Here is a 19,632-nt window from a genome sequence, read left to right on the forward strand (position 1 = left end):
AATCATAATAATATGCTACAATTAAATACATAAGATGTATTTAAAAACGTAATATTGAGAGTTAGACTAAATGCTTAAAAAATAAATACATAAAGTAATATAAATGAAAACTAATAGAATAAATAATCAGATAAGATCAAATAAAAGCAAAATAAAAAGGTAGGTCTTGAGCCGTTTCTTAAAAACCTCTACGTTAGTTAGTTAGTTAGTTAGTTAGTTAGTTAGTTAGTTAGTTAGTTAGTTAGTTAGTTAGTTAGTTAGTTAGTTAGTTAGTTAGTTAGCAACAGAACTTAGTGCTGTGCCTTCTTCTGTGCACGACAAACTCTCTCGTGAAATAGATGTGAATGCCCCCCAAATATACAGGCTATGTCTGTGTATTTGACAAGTTATCTCCCTGGGAAACAGGGTTTTAAGCACAGGTTTGTTTACTTTGGTCGGTCACGGCGATAAGATCCTCTGGCTAAAAGGAAGAACTAGGGAGAAAAACCCCATACTGCCAGGTGAAACAAATTCACTCTTTTGTCAAACACGCCAAAGTGAATCTTTGACAACGCCGTTTTGGAATCCTTGAAAATATTATTGAGCTGCTCAGAATGAATGAAAATTTAAAAAAAGTTTTAGATCCCTCTTTGAAAGGGATTACACCTGTAAATCCATCAGACAGACTGAGGAAATCCCAGGGTGGAAAACAGGTCTGGTCCTGTTGTCGTTCATTAAAACATATGAACCTAATGAATGGATCATGTTCACATTTAGTTTTTCCACTCTGTATAAGAATATTGAAGTGAACAGACATTTCGTTTGATTTTTTTATTTGAAATGGTTTATTTCAAGCAATCAAGTAAAAGTAATACACAAAACATTACAATCATCAGTTATACATTCATACAATGACGTATCAAACTTTGGATAATTAGACATAAAATTAAATATTGCTTGAAAGGGAGTGGAAGGAATCGAACTTATATAATCCCACCCCGTTCTACCGTAACCATTTTATTGCATACATACATACAGAATTAAGAATTAATTATCAATAAAGCACATGACAAAGATGAATAACTTAATTATTATGTAAAAATAACTATTTTAGAAATCAACATGGCGAATGCAGATCACTTATCTAAAATATATGTAGATTATATTCATAAGAAAAATCATTCACATAATTAGCAGACATTTCATAACTACAGAAACGTTATACTGCAACACAGGAAGAACATATTAAGGGTTTCTGTAATTGGTTACCTAACTAGCCGTCCATTTTCAGAACCTGCTATATCCCTTTCAGGGTCACGGCTGCTGAAGCCAAACCAGCGACAATAGAGTATTGAAAATGACAAAAATTGAAAGACCCAATCATCTTTTCATCTAGTGTAAAAGTGTTCCCAGTGGTCCTTTAATGATGATTATAGATTATATTTATAGGTCACCGTTTTCGCAGAGCAGCAACATAAATTCACCACTGAGTTGTGGAGTGAACCTGCCCTCTTTTCCTATCATCCCTTTGTCTACACACTCTCCTGCTAGTTTACTGCCCTTCACAACCCCAACTTTGCTGGTGCAACAAAAATGGTGACCAATATTTGAGATCCATCCAGCCGTTTTGAGCTGGATGCCAGCTTAGACAAGGAAAACAAGTGGACGCAACGGAATCGCTGATTGTAGCAGCTGTGTCACCGCTACAAGCTTTTTCAAAAAAACTTTTTTCATCTGCCTCTGATTCAAACCTGGTTTCAATAGAGAAACACTCAAGCTTGACTTTCTTCATACATGTCCTCCATCATGAGAAAAATGCCACAAGAACATGTTAAAAACATGAGAAACACCATTTTCATTGGAGTGGGTGTTTTTTCTTTTTTTTTTTTTCATTCCAAATTCTGATGGGGACATATATTTCATTGCCAAACATCAAGGGTCAATACAAAATTAAGCACTTAAATAAAAAAATACATATCTTTTGATAGTTTGTTTGACTTGGACTTAAGTTTAGGTTTATTTTGGGTTTATTTATAAGACCTTCACAGCCCCGATTTTTCCTCATGAAATTGTGACGTCTGTATTCATGTAAAAACCAGCCTTGTGTTGCGTTGCATTTGCCTTCCCACTGGTTGTTATTAACAGTAACTTTTTGGACAATTACATTCATTTTACGCAGCATTTCGTATTGAAATGGGATTTTCGACGGTGACCTGTGAGCACCGCAAACTGTCCTGCCGTCGTGAGAGAACGAGCGGCAACGTGGCAGCTGTGGAGTGGAGCACATGAGTGGGATCTGGAGTGTATGGAGTGCTATTTGTGCAACCACGTTGCACACAAAACTTTCTAAGTTGCAAATAAAAATATTTCAATTTCAATTTTTTTGTTTCCAAATTTTTATTTTTGATTTCAAAAAATATTTTTGTGTTAGCAAAACAAATGTTTCTGCATGCATTGTGTCTCATCATTTTTTCTACCTTTGATTTTGCTCACATAAGTTTCAGTTTGACGTGACAAAGCTGCAATCAAACAGCTGCTGATTGGTCCAGATTCTAACCAATCAGGTTTCTCCGTCTCATATTGACGGTGCTTGGAGGCAGACATGGACTTTGTGTCGGTTCTGTTCGAACGGGATTCTGCCGTTTTCAACCATTTCTCTTAGAGTAAAACCCAGAAAGAGCAGCGAAGCAGCTAAACTAAAACAGGATTTTGTATTTATTTATGTCAGTGTAGCAACCGGCGGGTTTAAAATGTCTGCGGCAGAAAAAAAACATCCGTGCTCCGACTCCGTCCAGCTGGAAGATACGTTTTATTACAATTAAGATTTGTGTCTGAACTATTGTTTTATTTTCATCAATAAATATTTAAATATGAAAAGAAAATAGCATTTTGTCACAAGTTTTACACACACGCAATATATATATATATATTTCATATATATATATATATTACATATATATATATATATATTGCATATATATATATATATATATATTACATATATATATATATATATATATATATATATATATATATATATATATATATATATATATTACATGTTTATATATTACATATATATATATATATATATATATATATATATATATATATATATATATATATATATATATATATATATATATATATATATATATGCAAAGTTTTTCAAAGCAAAAATAAAAAATTTGAAACAAAAAATTGAAAGCCAAAAAAAACTGTTTAAAGCAAATCTTTAATATTTTCATTTTAAATTCAGAAAGTTTGGTGTGCAATGTGGTGGCACTAATATCACTCCATAGAAGCGCATGACTCCGGAGCGGCACACCGCCCCCCAGCGCCTCCGCTGCGCGCCGCTTCCGCTCCCCACCCGCCTCAGCGTGATGGGATGCTGCTGGCGGAATGCTCCAGGTGTTGGGACATCGTCCGCAGACCACACGTCCTTATCGCTGCAGTTTACAACACATCAGCGTTTCCTGCTGCTGAGCCATTTTGGGTGGTCAGGGCGCAGCGCGGTCGGCTCTCGGTGCAGAGGAACTGCTCGCGCGGAACGGAAGTTGTTGACTGGCAGCTCTTTCTCCCAACTTCACCATGAAGAATTTGGTCTTTTTGCTTCTGGTTGCAGCTTTTACCGGCGCAGCCGCAGAGGAGACAGCAGAGGAGCCCATTGTGGAGACGCTGGTGAGTGAAAGATGAACATTCCTGCGTATTACCGGCACGACGCAGACAGAAAAAGACCACCAAACCGAAATCACTTCTCCTATGAACTTTAGGAGAGGCCCGAAACTTGCTCCTTACTCTCCAGGATGGGAGACACCCTGCAGATCCACTACACGGTAACGTCTCCTCTCTCTTCTACACAGCAGCCTTCTGTTCTGTTTGATGGAATCAGTGCCAACAGGGCTCGGAGCTGCCCGGCCTGTTCTTGTCTATGTGGCAGCTGCTGCTGCATGAAGCATGTGCAGCCTGGTGTCTCCACACTGCGGCTGCAGGTCAGCAGTAAAGAGCCGCAGAGCACAGAAGGCCAGACTGACCGGGCCGGGTGAGGTTCCTTCTGTGAGGAAACGGGACAATAACGCGCGTTTTCCCGGGGTTTTCTCCACGCGTTCGCTCCAGAGATGGAGCAACACGTCAGCACTCACGGTTCAGTCTGTCAGGAAACCCGGGAGTGGGATGATGGTAAACATTGTTGGGAGGGTAAAAAAAAACCTAACCAAAGGGAAACGTTAAATGTATAAACAGGTGATAAATCAAATGTAAATGGTCATTTCAGGATCATTTCGACACATGTAAAAGCTACAGGTAACTTCTACACAATTTTCACAAACAATTTTTTTTCTCCTGTTCCCAGTAGCGGTTTTAGGCACGGGCCATACGGGCGATCGCCCGGGGCGGAAAAATGACGGAGGGGCGGCGCCAGCGGCTCAGCTCTTGTAAAATACTTTATGCACCACTATTGGTTTACTTATATCACAGAGTTTGTAACAGCCTGAAACCTGGCGGCGCCCCCGCCCCGCAGCTGCGCTCCCTCCTGTCTTTGAGAAGTAGACGCAAATGTGTGTGGGAAGGAGAAGGGAGGGGGCGCGGGGTGAAGAAGGAGAAGGGAGGGGGCGCGGGGTGAAGGGTGCAGCCTGAGAGGTGAGCACGGAGCGCAAAACGCATGCGCAAACCTGGCTGGATCTTCTTCCAGGGGGGCAACGGTCGCGGGCCGCGGCTCAGTGCTGGATGTAAAAATAAAAATTGCGCCGCCATGTAGCGAATTGGCGCCCCTGTGTGCAGCTGCACGCGCTCCTGCTGGAAATGTTTGACGAACGGGGGGGGGGGGGGGGGTGCTGCTGCGGGTATAAAAAGGTATAAAAAAATCATTCTTTTTTGGTTATTTTTGTGTGAAATGCCCAAATAAAAAATGGGAAAACAAAAAAAATTCTTCACTTAGATGACAGTTGGTTTAGTCGACAGACTTGATGCCTATGTCAGGACATTTATGCTAAATGCAAAAACATCTGAAATATGGAGAAAAAAGGTCAAAGCTGGTGCCCAATTTAGAAAGAAAAGAGAAGAAGAGGAGAAAAGAGACAAAGAAAAGGGTATTATCACATAGCTAGATGCACGTTTTTCTAAATTCGAATGCTACCTGCCCTACAACAACAACAACGTTGCAGAGGAAAAATCTCTTGTTTGGTCTATCATGACCAAAACTGAAGTAGGCCCAAATATTGTAAATAACGTCATTTTTAAGATTTTCTTCTTAAATGTTTGCTCTGTCTTAACTTGTAACATTAGTTATGATTCGTGTGTCTGTCTGCTCTGCTGTAACACAAAGTTTTTGTTGTGTTTCATTGTTGTATATTAGTTCATAATGTTAAATAAGCTGTGATGGTAGCATGCTGCTGCTGCTGCTGCTGTTAGCTTTTCAAAACTCCAGTTGATCAAGTCATACCTGAGATCACCAATGTCTCAGGAGCAACTCACTAACCTGCTGTTGTTAGTATCAATCATTCAGGGGGGGAGCAGATTTCATATGATGACGTTATTGACAAGCTTGCATCAGGAAGGCCACAAAGGTTAGGTTTTAGTTAGTGTTTTCTGTTCTTAGTGCTGCAGTTACATTTATTCTAGTGTGTTATTAGTGTGATTTGTAGTTTATAATATTTATTTCAGATTATTTGTGTTTGATTAAATATTTCCTAACTGTATTTTCAGTTACAATAAATGGACAAAGTGACTCTATTGGGGGGGGGGGGGGGCGCCAGAGGAGGGTCTCGCCCGGGGAGTAATTCAGGGTAGAACCGCCACTGCCTGTTCCAAACTAAAGTTGTTGTTTTTTTCTAAATTTCTTAAATATCAAACCTACAACAGTGTACTTTCATTGCCATTTACTTAAATATTTCAGCTGATTTGGTTTATTTCAAAAAGTTTCAGCAATAAAGTCAAAGTAAAAACTACTAGATCTATTTGATATATTATTTCATAAATTCATTTAAAAAAAATAAAGAAATGATGCTGTCTTCTTGACTGTCTAATTGTTCCTAATCCGTATGTATTCTTACAGTACAGCCACATCAAATTCATTAAATAAAATAATTTCCTAATAGTTTGATTCATTGCTTGAGAGACGAGTGAATTCATATCCCACAGTTGTGATTTTGCTTTATTTTGATTATCATCAGAAGATATGATTACACGACTGCAGAAAATCATTATTACAAACCACACAATGCAAATTGAAGGCTTATTGATTATTTATTATCCATTGATTATTATCAAATGTGCAATTAAAGAGTAAATTATAAGTAAATAACACATAAATGGACGTGAAAGAATATCCTTTTTTTCATGTTAATAATTAACTTTATTGGTTGTCCCCCCCCCCCCCCCCCCCCATTTTTTTATACTTCTGTTTTCTTTGCCTTTTTTCCCTTTACCCACCTGGTAATGCATGTGTTTTTTAATTAAATTTATAAATCAGTATCAAACATGGGTAGATGCACTCACCGGCCACTTATAACCTTGCTAGAACCGGGTTGGACCCCCTTTTGCCCTCAGAACTGCCTTACTCCTTGGTGGCATAGATTCAACAAGGTTCTGGAAACATTCCTCAGAGAGTTTGGTCCATGTTGACATGACAGCATCAGTTGCTGCAGATTTGTTGGCTGAACATCCATGATGCCGATGTCCTGTTCCACCACATCCCAAAAGTTCTCTATTGGGTTCTGGTGAGTGTGGAGGCCGTTTGAGTCCAGAGAACTCACTATCATGTTCAAGAAACCAGTCTGATGATTCCAGCTTTATGACATGTTGCCTTATCCTGTTGGAAGTAGCATCTGAAGATGGTCCACTGTGGTCAGAAAGGGATGGACATGGTCAGCAACAATAGTCAGGTAGGCTGTGGTGTTGGAACCATAGTTGGTACTGAGGGGTCCAAAGTGGTTTGAGCTGTTTGAGCTGCAGCAGATCGTCTTGACCATGTCTACATGTCTAAAAGCATTGAGTTGCTGCCATTTGATTGGCTGATTGTGCAATAATGAGCAGTTAAACTGGTGTGCCTAATAAAGTGGCCAGTGAGCAAGAACAAAAATAATAGCTCTGAAAATATCTGTGAATTGGTTATGAATTGATCGATTATAATGAAACGTATGCATTTCATTGAAAAAGACATACATATATATATAGATATAGATATATATAGATATAGATATATCTATATATATCTATATCTATATATATACAGATATATATTGATATATATAGATATATATCTATATATATCTATATATATATATAGATATATATATATATATATATATATATATCTATCTATCTATCTATCTATCTATCTATCTATCTATCTATCTATCTATCTATCTATCTATCTATCTATATATATATATATATATATATTCATGGTTATTGTGGTAGGCTACCTGGCAACACCTGTACAGCTCATTGATATTTTATGCCTCATTTGTTCACAAAAAAACCTAAAAAGCTTGTAAACATCTGTTCGTGCTTGTTTCAAAGTTATCTCACTGCAGAGAGGAGTGTTCATTTTTCAAGTTAATTGAAAAGGAAGTACATTGTTTTAAACCATAGAAGGAGCCTCTCTTTTCGTGTTTGAAAATCTGTACATTACCTTTAACTTGCCTGTTGGTCCAACATGATTAAAAAAACTGTATTAATCCATAAAAGTGCATAGCAAATATTCACTTGTAAAGGATCTTTTTTTTAACCCCCATTTCAAATTATTTCTCTGAACAGGGTAGACTTATGGATGGAAAGGTAATTGACACGTCACTGTCGCGGGATCCTCTTGTGATCGAACTGGGAAAGAGAACTGTTATCCCTGGTAAGTAAAATAATTTATTTTACTTATTTGGAACAGGTCAAAACACAAATGAGTTTATTTTTTATAACTGGGTCGTTTGATGAAAATCATCCTTATTCTTAAGTGCTGTCGTCCGTTTTCATAGCTTTTTGTTTTTTTAGGTCTGGAGCAAAGCTTGGTTGGCGTGTGTGAAGGGTAAGTGATCTGAGGAAAAGAAAAAGATTTTAGTTTGTAGTTCCATGCATGATGACCGTCCAGTGAGTTCGTGGCTTTGCTAGAACATGTAAGAAAATATTTCAAAAACAGTTTTCTAAGAACTTAAACCTGCTCTTTCTTGTTCAGGCAAAAAATCAAAGCTACTATTCCATCTCACCTTGCATATGGAAAAAAAGGTTATCCACCTACGATTCCAGGTACCTCCCACAAACCCTTTCCTCCACGGACACAGTTTTTGACATGACATTATCTGTAATCAGCTCTACAAAAATCCTATATGAAATGAGGCTATGGGATTTATTTCAGTAGCAAAGTTGCAGTGTATTCACTGCTGACAGGTTTAGCTTGTAAATGATAACGGTCAATAGAAAAACCATCCACAAAGAATGATGACATCAACAGGGTCAAACTTAGTGCTGTCATAACAAATGTGCCTAATGTAAACTATCTGTCTACCCCTAAAAAAGGATTTGTCTTTATAATGAGAATCGTCCAATCTCATCAACGATTTGGCATCACTTTGCTCCAGATCTGGATCTTTTTCCCGCTGTTTATCCTGGTTTAACCCCAGACTGCTTAAAGCTGAAGGGTCACTGCCTGAATGCTTCTGTAGAAAACTCTGATCACACATCTCATTACAAAGACCATACTAGTCAGGGCAAATGTACATATTACTCTGACTTATTTGAATAAGGGCTCTTCTACACACTCCTCAGAAACATTATACAACCTTTAGATTCACTTCCTCCACATGTATACACTACCGCTTTCTACAGTACTATCATTTCCCTTTAAAATCTACATCCTCCCCTCTAACACCAGCTACCTTCATGTCTTCCTACTCTGCATCCATAAACCTCCTCTTTGGTCCTCCTCCAAACCTCTTGCCTGGCAGCTCTAGACTCAGCATCCTTCTACCAATTCTGTCTCTCCTCTGGTCATGTCCAAACCATCTTAGTCTGATTTTATCTCCAAAACCTCTAACCTGTGTCCTCATTCCTGATCCATCCTGGTCACTCCCAAAGAGAAGCTCAGCATCTTCATCTCTGCTACCTCCAACTCCGTTTCCTGACTTTTTCTCACTGTCTATAGACCCAACAACATGGCTGCTCTCACCACAGTTTCCCACACCATTCCTTTCATTTGAGCTGAAACTCTTCTATCTCACCTGACACTTTCAAACCCTTAACTTGTCTTTGCTGTCTCTCTCAGCATTCACCACCTGCCTGCCAATCAGACCCCCATTTAACTGCTCTTGTCATAGCTGTCTCCTTCTCCTTGGTACCTCTTATAATCCACCCTTTTCTTATCCGTGATACGGTACCCAGACTGGGAGTAGTGGTTAGCACCCTCATCTCACAGCAAAAAGGTCCTGGTTCTGTGTGGAATTTACATGTTCTCTCTGGGCAATCCAGCTTCCGCCCACAGTCTAAAAATAAACATTGTTGGTCAGTTGGTGACTTTAAATTGTCCCTAGGTGTGAATGTGATTATGTGTTGTTGTGTGATCCTGCAATGGACTGGAAACCTGTCCAGAGTGTACCCTGCTTTTGGCCAACAGTGAATGGAGACCAGCTCCAGCAACCCCATGGCCCCACAAGAAAATGGATGGATGGATGGATGGATGGTTGGATGGATGGATGGATGGATGGATGGATGGATGGATGGATGGATGGATGGATGGATGGATGGATGGATGGATGGATGGATGGGTGATGCTGTACCCTCTACTCTTCAAACGGCACTTGTTCCTATTGGGGGCTGACGCTCATGACCTTAATCATTTTTCCACATTTACAACCCAGTTTTTTTTTCTACGATTCGTGAAAAAGCCATGGCCTCAGAGCTTCATGCACCTCTTTTTTATGCAGTTTAGCATAGTTTTTGCTCTTTTCACTGACATGGCTATAAAAATGACAGATGTCCTACTTTTAGCAGCTGATGGTGGCCTTCTGTCCGTGCTCATTCTGCTTTTTTGCTCACAGCTTTTAACTCTATTTCCTACTTTATCCTTGACTGTACAAAGACTCTTACTATTTATTACTTACATCCTCCCTCTTTATCAAACCTGTTCACAATGTTCATTTCCACTACTGTACAGTTGACACCCAGCTCTATATCTAATTTAAACCAACCTGATTTGCTAACAACCCAAAATAAAAAAGAACAATCAAACTAAAAGGCTGCTCGTTGATGCCAAATCTTTTCTAAATTTCCTAATTCACAGATTAGGAGTCGTGGTGTCATCTTTGTCGCCGCACTCCCTTTAACCCCCAACATTAATGCTTTGACTGAATCAGTCTACTGTCATTTTTGAAACATCTATATATGCCCATTTCTCTCACCCCTATTTTCACTGTATTCCTTTGAAAAAGGAGTGAATTTGATGAAAATGATTTGTATTTTCAGAGGAAATTGGTTCGGGATGCTGCGATGCAGAAGCACTGTGACTTCATGTAGAAGAGGGGCGCTGCAGCTCCCTAATGTTCTCAGACAAGACTGGAGATGGCCTTATCACAATCCAGGAATAGTGTTGAGCATAGATCCTAATATTCCTGCAGGAAGGAAATGAAAGCCAAAAGATGCAGTTTTAAAGGTTCAGGCAGCACTTGGACATTGAGAAGTCCACCATGGCCACAGTTGCTCTAGTTAAAAACATAATTGTAGAGAGCATTTGATTGTGAATGACATTTAAAAAGCAAGAAGAAGTTACAAGATGTACAAAAGCAGTTTCTCAGATGACTCAAGATCACTGGATGAGATGAGAAGGTATAGAAACCGTCTTATTTATGTATGTTTACTGACTGTTAGATTTATTCAATTTCTATAAAAGCAAGAGCTGAGCAACTGGATGGCTCTGTTGGCTGCGTTTAGGACTGGTACATGGCAAACCATTGTTCCTCTTCCAGAGGGGCACGACGAGCTTCATCCAGTGTGGGTCCTTGGGCAAGCCCCTTCTCGCTACTGTCTAACTATGAAGCCACAAGGGGGCCCAAGTCCGGTCCCCACCCTGAAAAACATACAGGGTTGTGTCAGGAAGGGACATCCGGCATAGAAATCTCTGCCAAAACTCCTGTGATAATCACTGAAACCTGATTTGCTGTGGCCACCGCTGACGGGGAATGCTGAAAGGTGAATAGTATCCCCTGCGATAAACAAGAGAACTCTGGATTAGTGCCTTTATTGGACTTGGTGGTTGGGACTTGAGTGTTAGGAGGAAGGTCTGCATGGTTGTTATATTCTGTGAAAATTGTTTAGAATGACTTCTTGCTAGTTGGTGTCTTCACTGGTGTGCTAAATCTGACGTTCACCCTTTTCTTTTTCTGTTTTCTAATTGCTGCTTTGGGTCATGACCAATAGAATAAGACCCTAGACACAAGTGGCTGTAATGAGTTTCCTCTGTAGGAGGATTGGTCCCTCCCTTAGCGATAAGGGGAAGTTCTCTGTCACCGGGGAGGAGCTCTGAGTAAAGCTGCTGCTCCACATTAAAACAGGCCAGTTGAAGAGGCTTGGATAGCTCCTTTCGATGCCTCCTGGACATCTTCCTGGTAGAAATGTCCCTAGGGGAGACGTCCAGGGCAGGGCACCTCAGGTTCTTCATTCACTCTCATTCTCCATCTCTCTTTCTTTATCACAAAAATTGTTACTTGTTTGCAGAGTCATTTCATGTTGGTGGCTAATCAGTAACCGATGTTTAGAGCTGGGACACACTGTTGAGCCTTCTGAATGTTGACAAAAGACCATTTGTTGAGAGGATGACCACCTGAAGCCCTCGGTGACCTGCTTGCACCCCTCACCCATGGCAGTAATGGGTTATCTTATAGTGTTGTGCATGAATTTTAGTCAGGATGTTAGATAGCAAATGTATGACGGTCTACCGTTGGGCCGGAATGTTATTTCAAGTGTCTGCTAGCCCTCTGTTTGTTTTTCATTCTTGGTCCATTCACTAGTGTATTTTTCAGTTTGACCAGACATCCTGTGGTGCATATATCCTATAAAAATTTTATTTATGAATATAGTGGTGTTCTTTGGTTCAATTCAAAAACAAACTGATCCGAAGAGCTGGCTCTGTAATTGGTTGCAAAATGGACACATTTGAATCTGTGATGGAGAGGAGGACTTTAAATAAGCTGGTATCCATCATGGATAATCCTGAGCATCCTCTACATCGTGTATTGGATGGTCAGCGGAGCTCCTTCTCCAACAGGCTAAGGCAGCTTCGCTGTCACACCAACCGCTTCAGGAGATCTTTCATACCTCACTCCATTGGACTCTATAACTTGTCATCCATGTGCAATAGATAAAGTCATTTATGGTCCGTCTATTTTCTCTCCTGATGTGGCATGCAATACGACTGTTCTAATTCACTGATGTTTCTTTCCGACTGATTGTTCTGGTTCTCTGTTGTCGTCTATTGTGTGTATGTTTGTATCTTGAGCCTAATGCTGACGCTACAACAACTGAATTTCCCAAGCTGGGATCAATAAAGTATCTTTATCTTTATCTTTAATTCAAGAATATCAGGAAATTTTCACATTATTTTGGGAAAGTTTATGTTTATGTATAAAAAACCTGGAGGTTTTTGGCACAGAGTTTTAATTTACTTCCTACTAAATAGCTTTTCTGCCATTTTTTTGGATATTAATTATCATAAATATGTCCATAAAACTAGAAACATTATAAGCCATGTGATGATCCCTCTGTCCACAGACTGCCATGGCACGCAGAAGCCTTTCCTTTTGTTTTGGCCCTAACTCTTGTCACTTTTCTCCTTCTCTGTCAGGTGATGCTGCCCTGCAGTTTGAAGTGGAGGTGATTTCTTTGTCGCAGCAGACGCCAATGCAGAAAATGATCAATGACGTCTTTCCTCTTGTGTGTTTGGCTCTGGTGCCCACTCTCCTCGGTTTAGTGGGACTTTACCTGTACAAAAAATCTATTGCCCAGAAGCCTAACAAAAAGAAGGCAAAAGACAAGAAGAGCAAGAAGAAATAAGAAAAAAAGCAAGATGCTATTTAAATAAAGTTTTTAAAAAATGATCATGTACTTTGTCTTTTGATCAAAAAGTTTTTATATGTGTTCACTAAGATAATTATTTGAGGATAAAGAAGATCTCAACATAGTCAACCCTATGCTGTTAACATCTGAAGTCATGTCATTACATTTTAAATTGAGATTTCTTCATCATGAGTGCTTGTGAGCAACTTTTAGAGCAAATGTACTCCCTAAACGTTTAAATTAATTTGCAATCACTAGTTTACCTGTACTTGAAAAGAAGAAAAAAGACAGACGTGTACAAATATATAAGCCACTGGCTACAGACTATAATTAGTTCTGCTTAGACTTGAGCTTCTAAAACTACAGTTGCATGAGCAAACCTTTAACATAACTCATGTTCATGACACAATGGTGTTAAACTCACACAATTCTGAGACATAAGCGTCAGTTGACAGATTGATAACATTCTTACCAAGCTAATGCAACAGCTTCTTCAGTCGTCTAGGCCTATCTGTTTAATTACAGTACCAAAGGTTAGACTGAAGCAACATCTGAGAACAATAAAACAATTGGTTAAACATTTTACCCCCATGCCTCACTATTTCCATTTAGAGTTGTTAGATCTGCCCTGGGTGTGACAAACATTTCCATTTCAGCTGGTTCACTAGATGGTTATGGTAGCCCATTGATTTTTCGAAATGGTGCCAAGACAGGGACCAATACATGACACTGCTAACCGTCTCTTGTCTGTGTGACAAAAAAATGCTTTACAGGCTGTCAAAATACATTTTGCCATGTGTGTTAATGTAGTACATGAAGTTACTGCAATGGCCACATTTTCTTATAAAGATGTAAATAAATCAGGACTTGAATTTTTTCGATGAACATCCATCAGTTTACAGTCTCTTCCACCAGCTTTCAGCCCCTCACCACACCTCCAACCTGACACACTAGCAGTGAAACAAAAACGTTTGGTCTTTTTTTTCCTACTCCTGATTTACAACGATTTGAATAAAGAAATACTCAGAAATGCAATTCTGAACTTAAATTTATTTACATATGTCCTCCATCATCAGTAAAATGCTACAAAAGCATGTTAAAAACACCCAAAACACAATTTTCAATGAAGGGGGTCTTTAATTTATCAAAAATATTCTTATATGCTAAAGAGCCTAACTACGACGGAGTATTAGGGCCACCAAAAAAAAAAAAAAATTAGAGCCACCAAAAAAAATAATAGTAAAATTACGAGATTTTATCTCGTAAATTTAGGAGATAAAAACTCGTAAATTTAGGAGATAAAAACTCGTAAATTTAGGAGAAAAAAAGTCGTAATTTTAGGAGATTACAGTGGAAGTGAGCATGCAGAGCAGCAGGTGAACGCCGTGCAGCAGCAGAGCAGACTGACTAAACTTTGTTGAACAGGTGAGCTGAATGTTTATTGATAACGTTCCAAATGTCTGGAAGGTCATTTGTTTGATTTACGATTCATTAAAGTTTTATTTATTGATGGTTGGTTTGCAGGATCTCTGCAGCCCGATGAAGCCGTCGTCGGTGTCCCTGCAGCTGTTCGCTTGAATCCTTTCTTCCTCCACCAAAGACAAGACTCTACGTCTGTGTGACGCTTCCGTCACACAAAAGGAGGAGCACTTTTTTTTGGCATTTTCAACGTTCCAAAGCTAATATAAAACACTATTTTCATTCCTCTTTATTGTTTTATGCTGAAACGGGACATTTCATCTGCAGGAGGGGGCGTTTGTAACACTGTTTACTTCCGCATTGGTGTTGGGATGACAGGTTCATGACGTAATGAGACAAATGAACTTCAGAAAATGTGAATGAAAAGGAGAATAAAGGCTGCAGCGATCCTCTACACCCAAACGTGTCTCTGAGCTCCTTATTTTACATATTAAACTCCGCTTTACTGACACTGAACCCCGGAAAGACTGCTACACGGAAAATGATCTGATTTTGAGTCGCCAAAAGGTTCAGAATCTCTTTGTTTTAAACCTATAATAATCCGGAAATGAAGCTTCACAAAAGGCTCCACATACTTCATCTTCAAGCTAGGTTCCGATAAACGGACAACTATAGTGTTTTTTCCTTAATCTACGACTTTTTTCTCGTAAATTTATGAGATTTTAAGTCGTAAATTTATGAGATAAAAAGTCGTAAATTTACGAGTTTTTATCTCCTAAATTTACGAGATAAAATCTCGTAATTTCACTTTTTTTTTTTTTTGGTGGCTCTAATTTTTTTTTTTTTGGTGGCCCTAATACTCCGTCGTACCTAACTAAGTTATGTTAATAAAGTTTAAAATCGAGAAATAATACGACATTTACTGTATTTTAAACCACCCGAAATGGCCATAAATTCACTTCTTTTGATAAAAAAAAGAAAAGAGAGAAATTTTCACGCGTGTTTATGAACACCGGAGATCCTCGGTGGGCGGGGCGAAGAGCGGGCCTTTTCAGGCGGTTCGTCCTCTTCCGGTCCTCTTTCCATCTTCCCGTTCAACATGGTGAGTCTCTGTCACTTCTGGCGAATTTATTCAACGAAGTATATCGATTTACCACTTCATTCCGATACAAATGTGTATTTTACTAGATATTATAAAAACAGGCGCGGTCTATTAACACTTGACTAAGTTGTAAATGAGCGAACGATGGGTAGAAATCCGTGTCGGGCCTAATGCTAGCTGTTAGCAGGCTAACCGTTTGGTGCATGTGTTCCGGAGAGCTAGCATAGCTGTTGCTAAGGTGTGCTCATTTAGGTCAGACTGCGAGCATTCAGATGTTATAAACGGTCAGTGTAATAGTGACGCAGTCGTCCAGCTTTTTCGTGTAAATGTGGAAACACCAAAACGCTCCTAAACATCGCCATCGCGGGTCTCCGCTTTACTCCGCAGAGACCCAGCGGTCCTTTCACCAAAGGCATTTATTAAGAAATATTTCCCATTTAGGTAAAGGTACTTTTGAATTGTATAGTATATGTGCTCGAGAAATCTATATTTCCATCATCTGGGACCATTTCAGTTTCTCACGGTAATCTAAACTATCCTTGACCACCCAAAAAGAACAGGAAGCAGATTGGAGTAAAAAATAATATTTTATTGCTGTTACTATTAGATTCAGTAGGGACCACAAGGCACACATTTCTAAGGTCCAGAGATAAATGTTGGTGGTGAAACAAAGGATAATTTCCAATTCTGAACAAAGAAATACACAAACTAGCCCAATAGACCTAAAATTGAGCAAGTTATTAATATTTTATGTCTAGCTGATCGCCTTTTGTTTTGTGGCTAGTAAACAATGGGAAAACTTGGTAATCACAGCTAGACGCATCAAGACTTTTTGGTGTTTTTTAATGCTACATCTCTCCTATCTGTGCTCTAAACCCCATCAATTTCTAATATGACATGGTAAAAGGGATGCTGAAGGTTTTAATATTTTTTTTAGAAAATTGTTCATGTAACGTTATAACATGCTCCTCTGGCTGCAGCTTATTATGCCGTATTAAGGGCTTGAACCCGTGACCGCTCCTTACTGCGCTTATTTACAATGTTCGTCATGATGTTATGTGTAAGACTTGGGTCTGCAACGACGAATGACGCACATTTCCTCAGTGTTTAGTGGTGGTTTTGGGGACCTTATTTATCGTGTACCTTTCATGAAGCTGTGAAATGGAACCAAAGTTGTGAAAAATTTGCAGTTGGCTCACAAATGTCCACTAAGTCCACTTTACCTTTTTTTTAAATTTGAAATCAAAATATAAATTATCCCAGTAAGCACCGCAGCGCATATTTTAACACCGTTTATTTTCCAATGTGAAAGCCAAGTTTTTCAATGGTGACACAAACGGCGTGCGCAGTGACACCCTTTGCGGTCCCTAGATTCAGCAGGACTTCCACACAATATTAACTCTCAAACGTTCAACTATTCTTTTAAACATTTACATTTGTTGTTTTATAACTTTCTTCTGTCGTTGTTTTATTCGTATGTTAGCCACTTTCTCTACTCCAGAATTGGTTTTAAACGTAGGAAACGACGAAGCTTAGCTTTTGCAGCTGTTAATAAAAAATAAAATAAAAATAGTCGATGATGACCTCTTTCTATTTGACAGACTAAGAAGAGAAGGAATAACGGACGTGCCAAGAAGGGCCGTGGGCATGTGCAGCCCATCCGCTGCACCAACTGCGCCCGCTGTGTTCCAAAGGACAAAGCCATCAAGAAGTTTGTCATCAGGAACATAGTGGAGGCAGCAGCTGTGAGGGACATCTCAGAGGCCAGCGTCTTTGACTGTAAGGAAGTGAAAGCAGCTTTTGTTGGGTTTTTAGGAAACTGTAGTGTTTACAACTTAACAAGAACTAGTTCTGTCTGGGCATCGACCTTTCTGTTTAGTAAGTTCGGTGTTATCATGACTGCATGCCAAACATTTGGCCACTGATGGCAGCTTATAGACTGGATGTACTGAAAGGGATGCTTAAGTTTAAATGGGATCGTTTCATGTCTCAGAAGTTTCTTTCTAGTTGGTTGTCATCTGAGGAATCTTTTTTTCCTGCAGCGTATGTCCTTCCCAAGCTCTATGTGAAGCTGCACTATTGTGTCAGCTGTGCCATCCACAGTAAAGTGGTGAGAAACCGCTCTCGTGAGGCCAGAAAAGACCGCACCCCGCCGCCCAGATTCAGGCCGGCTGTAAGTACGACCGAAGCAGCTTCACTGAAATTCAGCGCTGTTGCCATACAGCAAAACATGAACGCGTGACTGACGTTAGACGTCTAAGTTCACTTTTTGTCTTTCCAACAGGCCGGCGCACCAAGAGCTCCTCCAAAGCCCATGTGAAGCAGAGTTTTGAGATGCTGTCCATCTGACAAAGAAATAAACAGATCCTGACAAACATGTGGTCGCGGTCATTGATGTGGTTGTTTTGGGGGCCTAAGCTCACAGTTTTATTTAGAATAGTCGCACTAAACAAAGCATTCCATAGAATAGTAGATCAGATTAAAGAAGTGGACATTTGAACAATGCACTGAAAAGGAGAGGATGGGAGATAACGTGTTGAACAGAAGTTATTTTTTGCTTATTAGGACATATTTGCTGTTCAACACAAAAGTAACAAGTCAAACCAAACATCTGCAGATCCGTCCTTCAGTAGACCTGTGGAGGAAGTCTTCACTGCAGCTACATGTGTTCAGAGGATTTCATCTGAGCAGTGACCCAAATCTGTTTGAGATTCTCAATGTTTTATCTAATTGAGCTTAAGTTTAGGCATTTGATGGAGAACACCACAATCTGTGGCTTTTCTAAGGGAGAACTTAAATCAGTGTAATGCCAGTGTCTGCAACCTTAGGCTCTGCAGGCATGTATTCCCCTTTTTTTTAGCTCCACGTCTTAACAAACGAAACAAGTGTCATTTGTTCACCAATTTAATTTTAGTCAGGTTTGTGACCGAGGTGTTTCTGGATCAGTGAAATAAACAGGTTTACACATCACTGCTACTGCTGGCACTACCCCAAAAGGCTTTATATAAACCAGAGTACACAGATTTCAAAGCCTGGCTAAAGCTTTGGTAAAATATTGGATTTTCTGTAAACTGTTGAGTATGATTGGGGAAAGTTTCAAGCACATGTTCATGTTAACAGTAATAGAGGACAAAGCCACCGTAACCCTTGTTCTATCCTAGGCACTTTAACATTGGGAGTGGGGTCATCTAGACCCACTAGACAGTGCTCTGAAACTTTTTTATTCAATGATTTGTGATCTTCACTGGTGTCCATGGATTACATGAAATCTTTCCACCTTTGTCATGGTAGGGAGAACATGTCAATGTAGGGGTGGGGTCATCTAAGATAGCACAGGAGTTTAGACGCAACAAGAGAAAATGATACGTTTGACTTGCATTGGATGGGGTTTTTATTGGAGAACATTTGCTGCAGTGGGAAGACCGTATGTTTCACAGGGTGTCTTATGTTAAAAAGAATTAATGACCCTTTTCAAAAGTAAATTTCAAATTTATATAACAAATTAAAACCCCCACACCCCTTATATTTCTATGTTGATTCATGACAAAACCAAATATGCAGCATGAAAGTAACACAAATAAAAAGCAGTGTCATATTTTTAAGAGTAAAATGACTTTGCACCCAGGTTGTCCATGGGACAATTGGTACAAAGCCACAGAGAAGAAAAAACATGGCCTACTTCTGCAACCTACTGCCGACCTATCCAGGATGCCCCCCTGCGTTCCCCCACGTGTGGCCAGGATAGGCTCCAGCAGCCCCGTGACCCCAAAAGGGAGGAATGAAAAAGACTGCAGCTCCACCTGGGTTTTGGTCAGGGGGGAGATGGTCCTGATGGCTCCTTTTAGTGTTGAGGGTTGCAGACCCCCACTATAATGAATCATGGCTGTTACTGTACACATGGTATAAATGCAGCTAAGCAATGTAAAGTGTAAACATTTTTCTTGAAGATACATCTGTAATTCCTAATTTTCTTTATCCTGTAACGACTCAACCCCCCCCCCCCCAATCGTAGAGACTTGCAATGAATATTAGCTTTTTGTAAAAAGTAGAAATAATTTCCTCCGGTTAGACTTTCTTTTAAACTTAATTTGGAAAAA

The 19,632-nt window shown here is 39.5% G+C and overlaps 2 protein-coding genes across 4 annotated transcripts; both read left to right on the top strand.

Annotated features, from left to right (window-relative positions):
- Window positions 1–3,299: 3,299 nt before the first annotated feature.
- On the top strand, window positions 3,300–13,055 carry fkbp11 (FKBP prolyl isomerase 11). 3 transcript variants are annotated; one of them, XM_078946880.1, is made up of 7 exons: window positions 3,395–3,660; window positions 3,753–3,815; window positions 6,801–6,860; window positions 7,738–7,825; window positions 7,966–7,999; window positions 8,147–8,217; window positions 12,803–13,055. In XM_078946880.1, exons 1-7 carry the CDS (start codon window positions 3,571–3,573, stop codon window positions 13,009–13,011), a joined length of 615 nt encoding a protein of 204 aa, XP_078803006.1. In that variant the 5' UTR covers window positions 3,395–3,570; the 3' UTR covers window positions 13,012–13,055. The 3 variants fall into 3 exon arrangements, with proteins under 3 accessions (XP_023810502.1, XP_078803006.1, XP_078803007.1); XM_078946881.1 differs by lacking the exon at window positions 12,803–13,055 and adding an exon at window positions 10,429–10,615; XM_023954734.2 differs by lacking the exon at window positions 6,801–6,860 and having other exon boundaries at window positions 3,300–3,660.
- Window positions 13,056–15,397: 2,342 nt separating this feature from the next.
- Window positions 15,398–17,910, top strand: LOC101158098 (small ribosomal subunit protein eS26). The gene is made up of 4 exons (XM_004068503.5): window positions 15,398–15,535; window positions 17,137–17,314; window positions 17,578–17,708; window positions 17,820–17,910. Exons 1-4 carry the CDS (start codon window positions 15,533–15,535, stop codon window positions 17,853–17,855), a joined length of 348 nt encoding a protein of 115 aa, XP_004068551.3. The 5' UTR covers window positions 15,398–15,532; the 3' UTR covers window positions 17,856–17,910.
- The last annotated feature ends 1,722 nt before the right edge of the window (window positions 17,911–19,632 follow it).

Source organism: Oryzias latipes, chromosome 5 (assembly GCF_053564925.1).
Source record: "Oryzias latipes strain Hd-rR chromosome 5, Olatipes_Hd-rR_3.1".
NCBI classification, from domain to species: Eukaryota; Metazoa; Chordata; class Actinopteri; order Beloniformes; family Adrianichthyidae; genus Oryzias; species Oryzias latipes.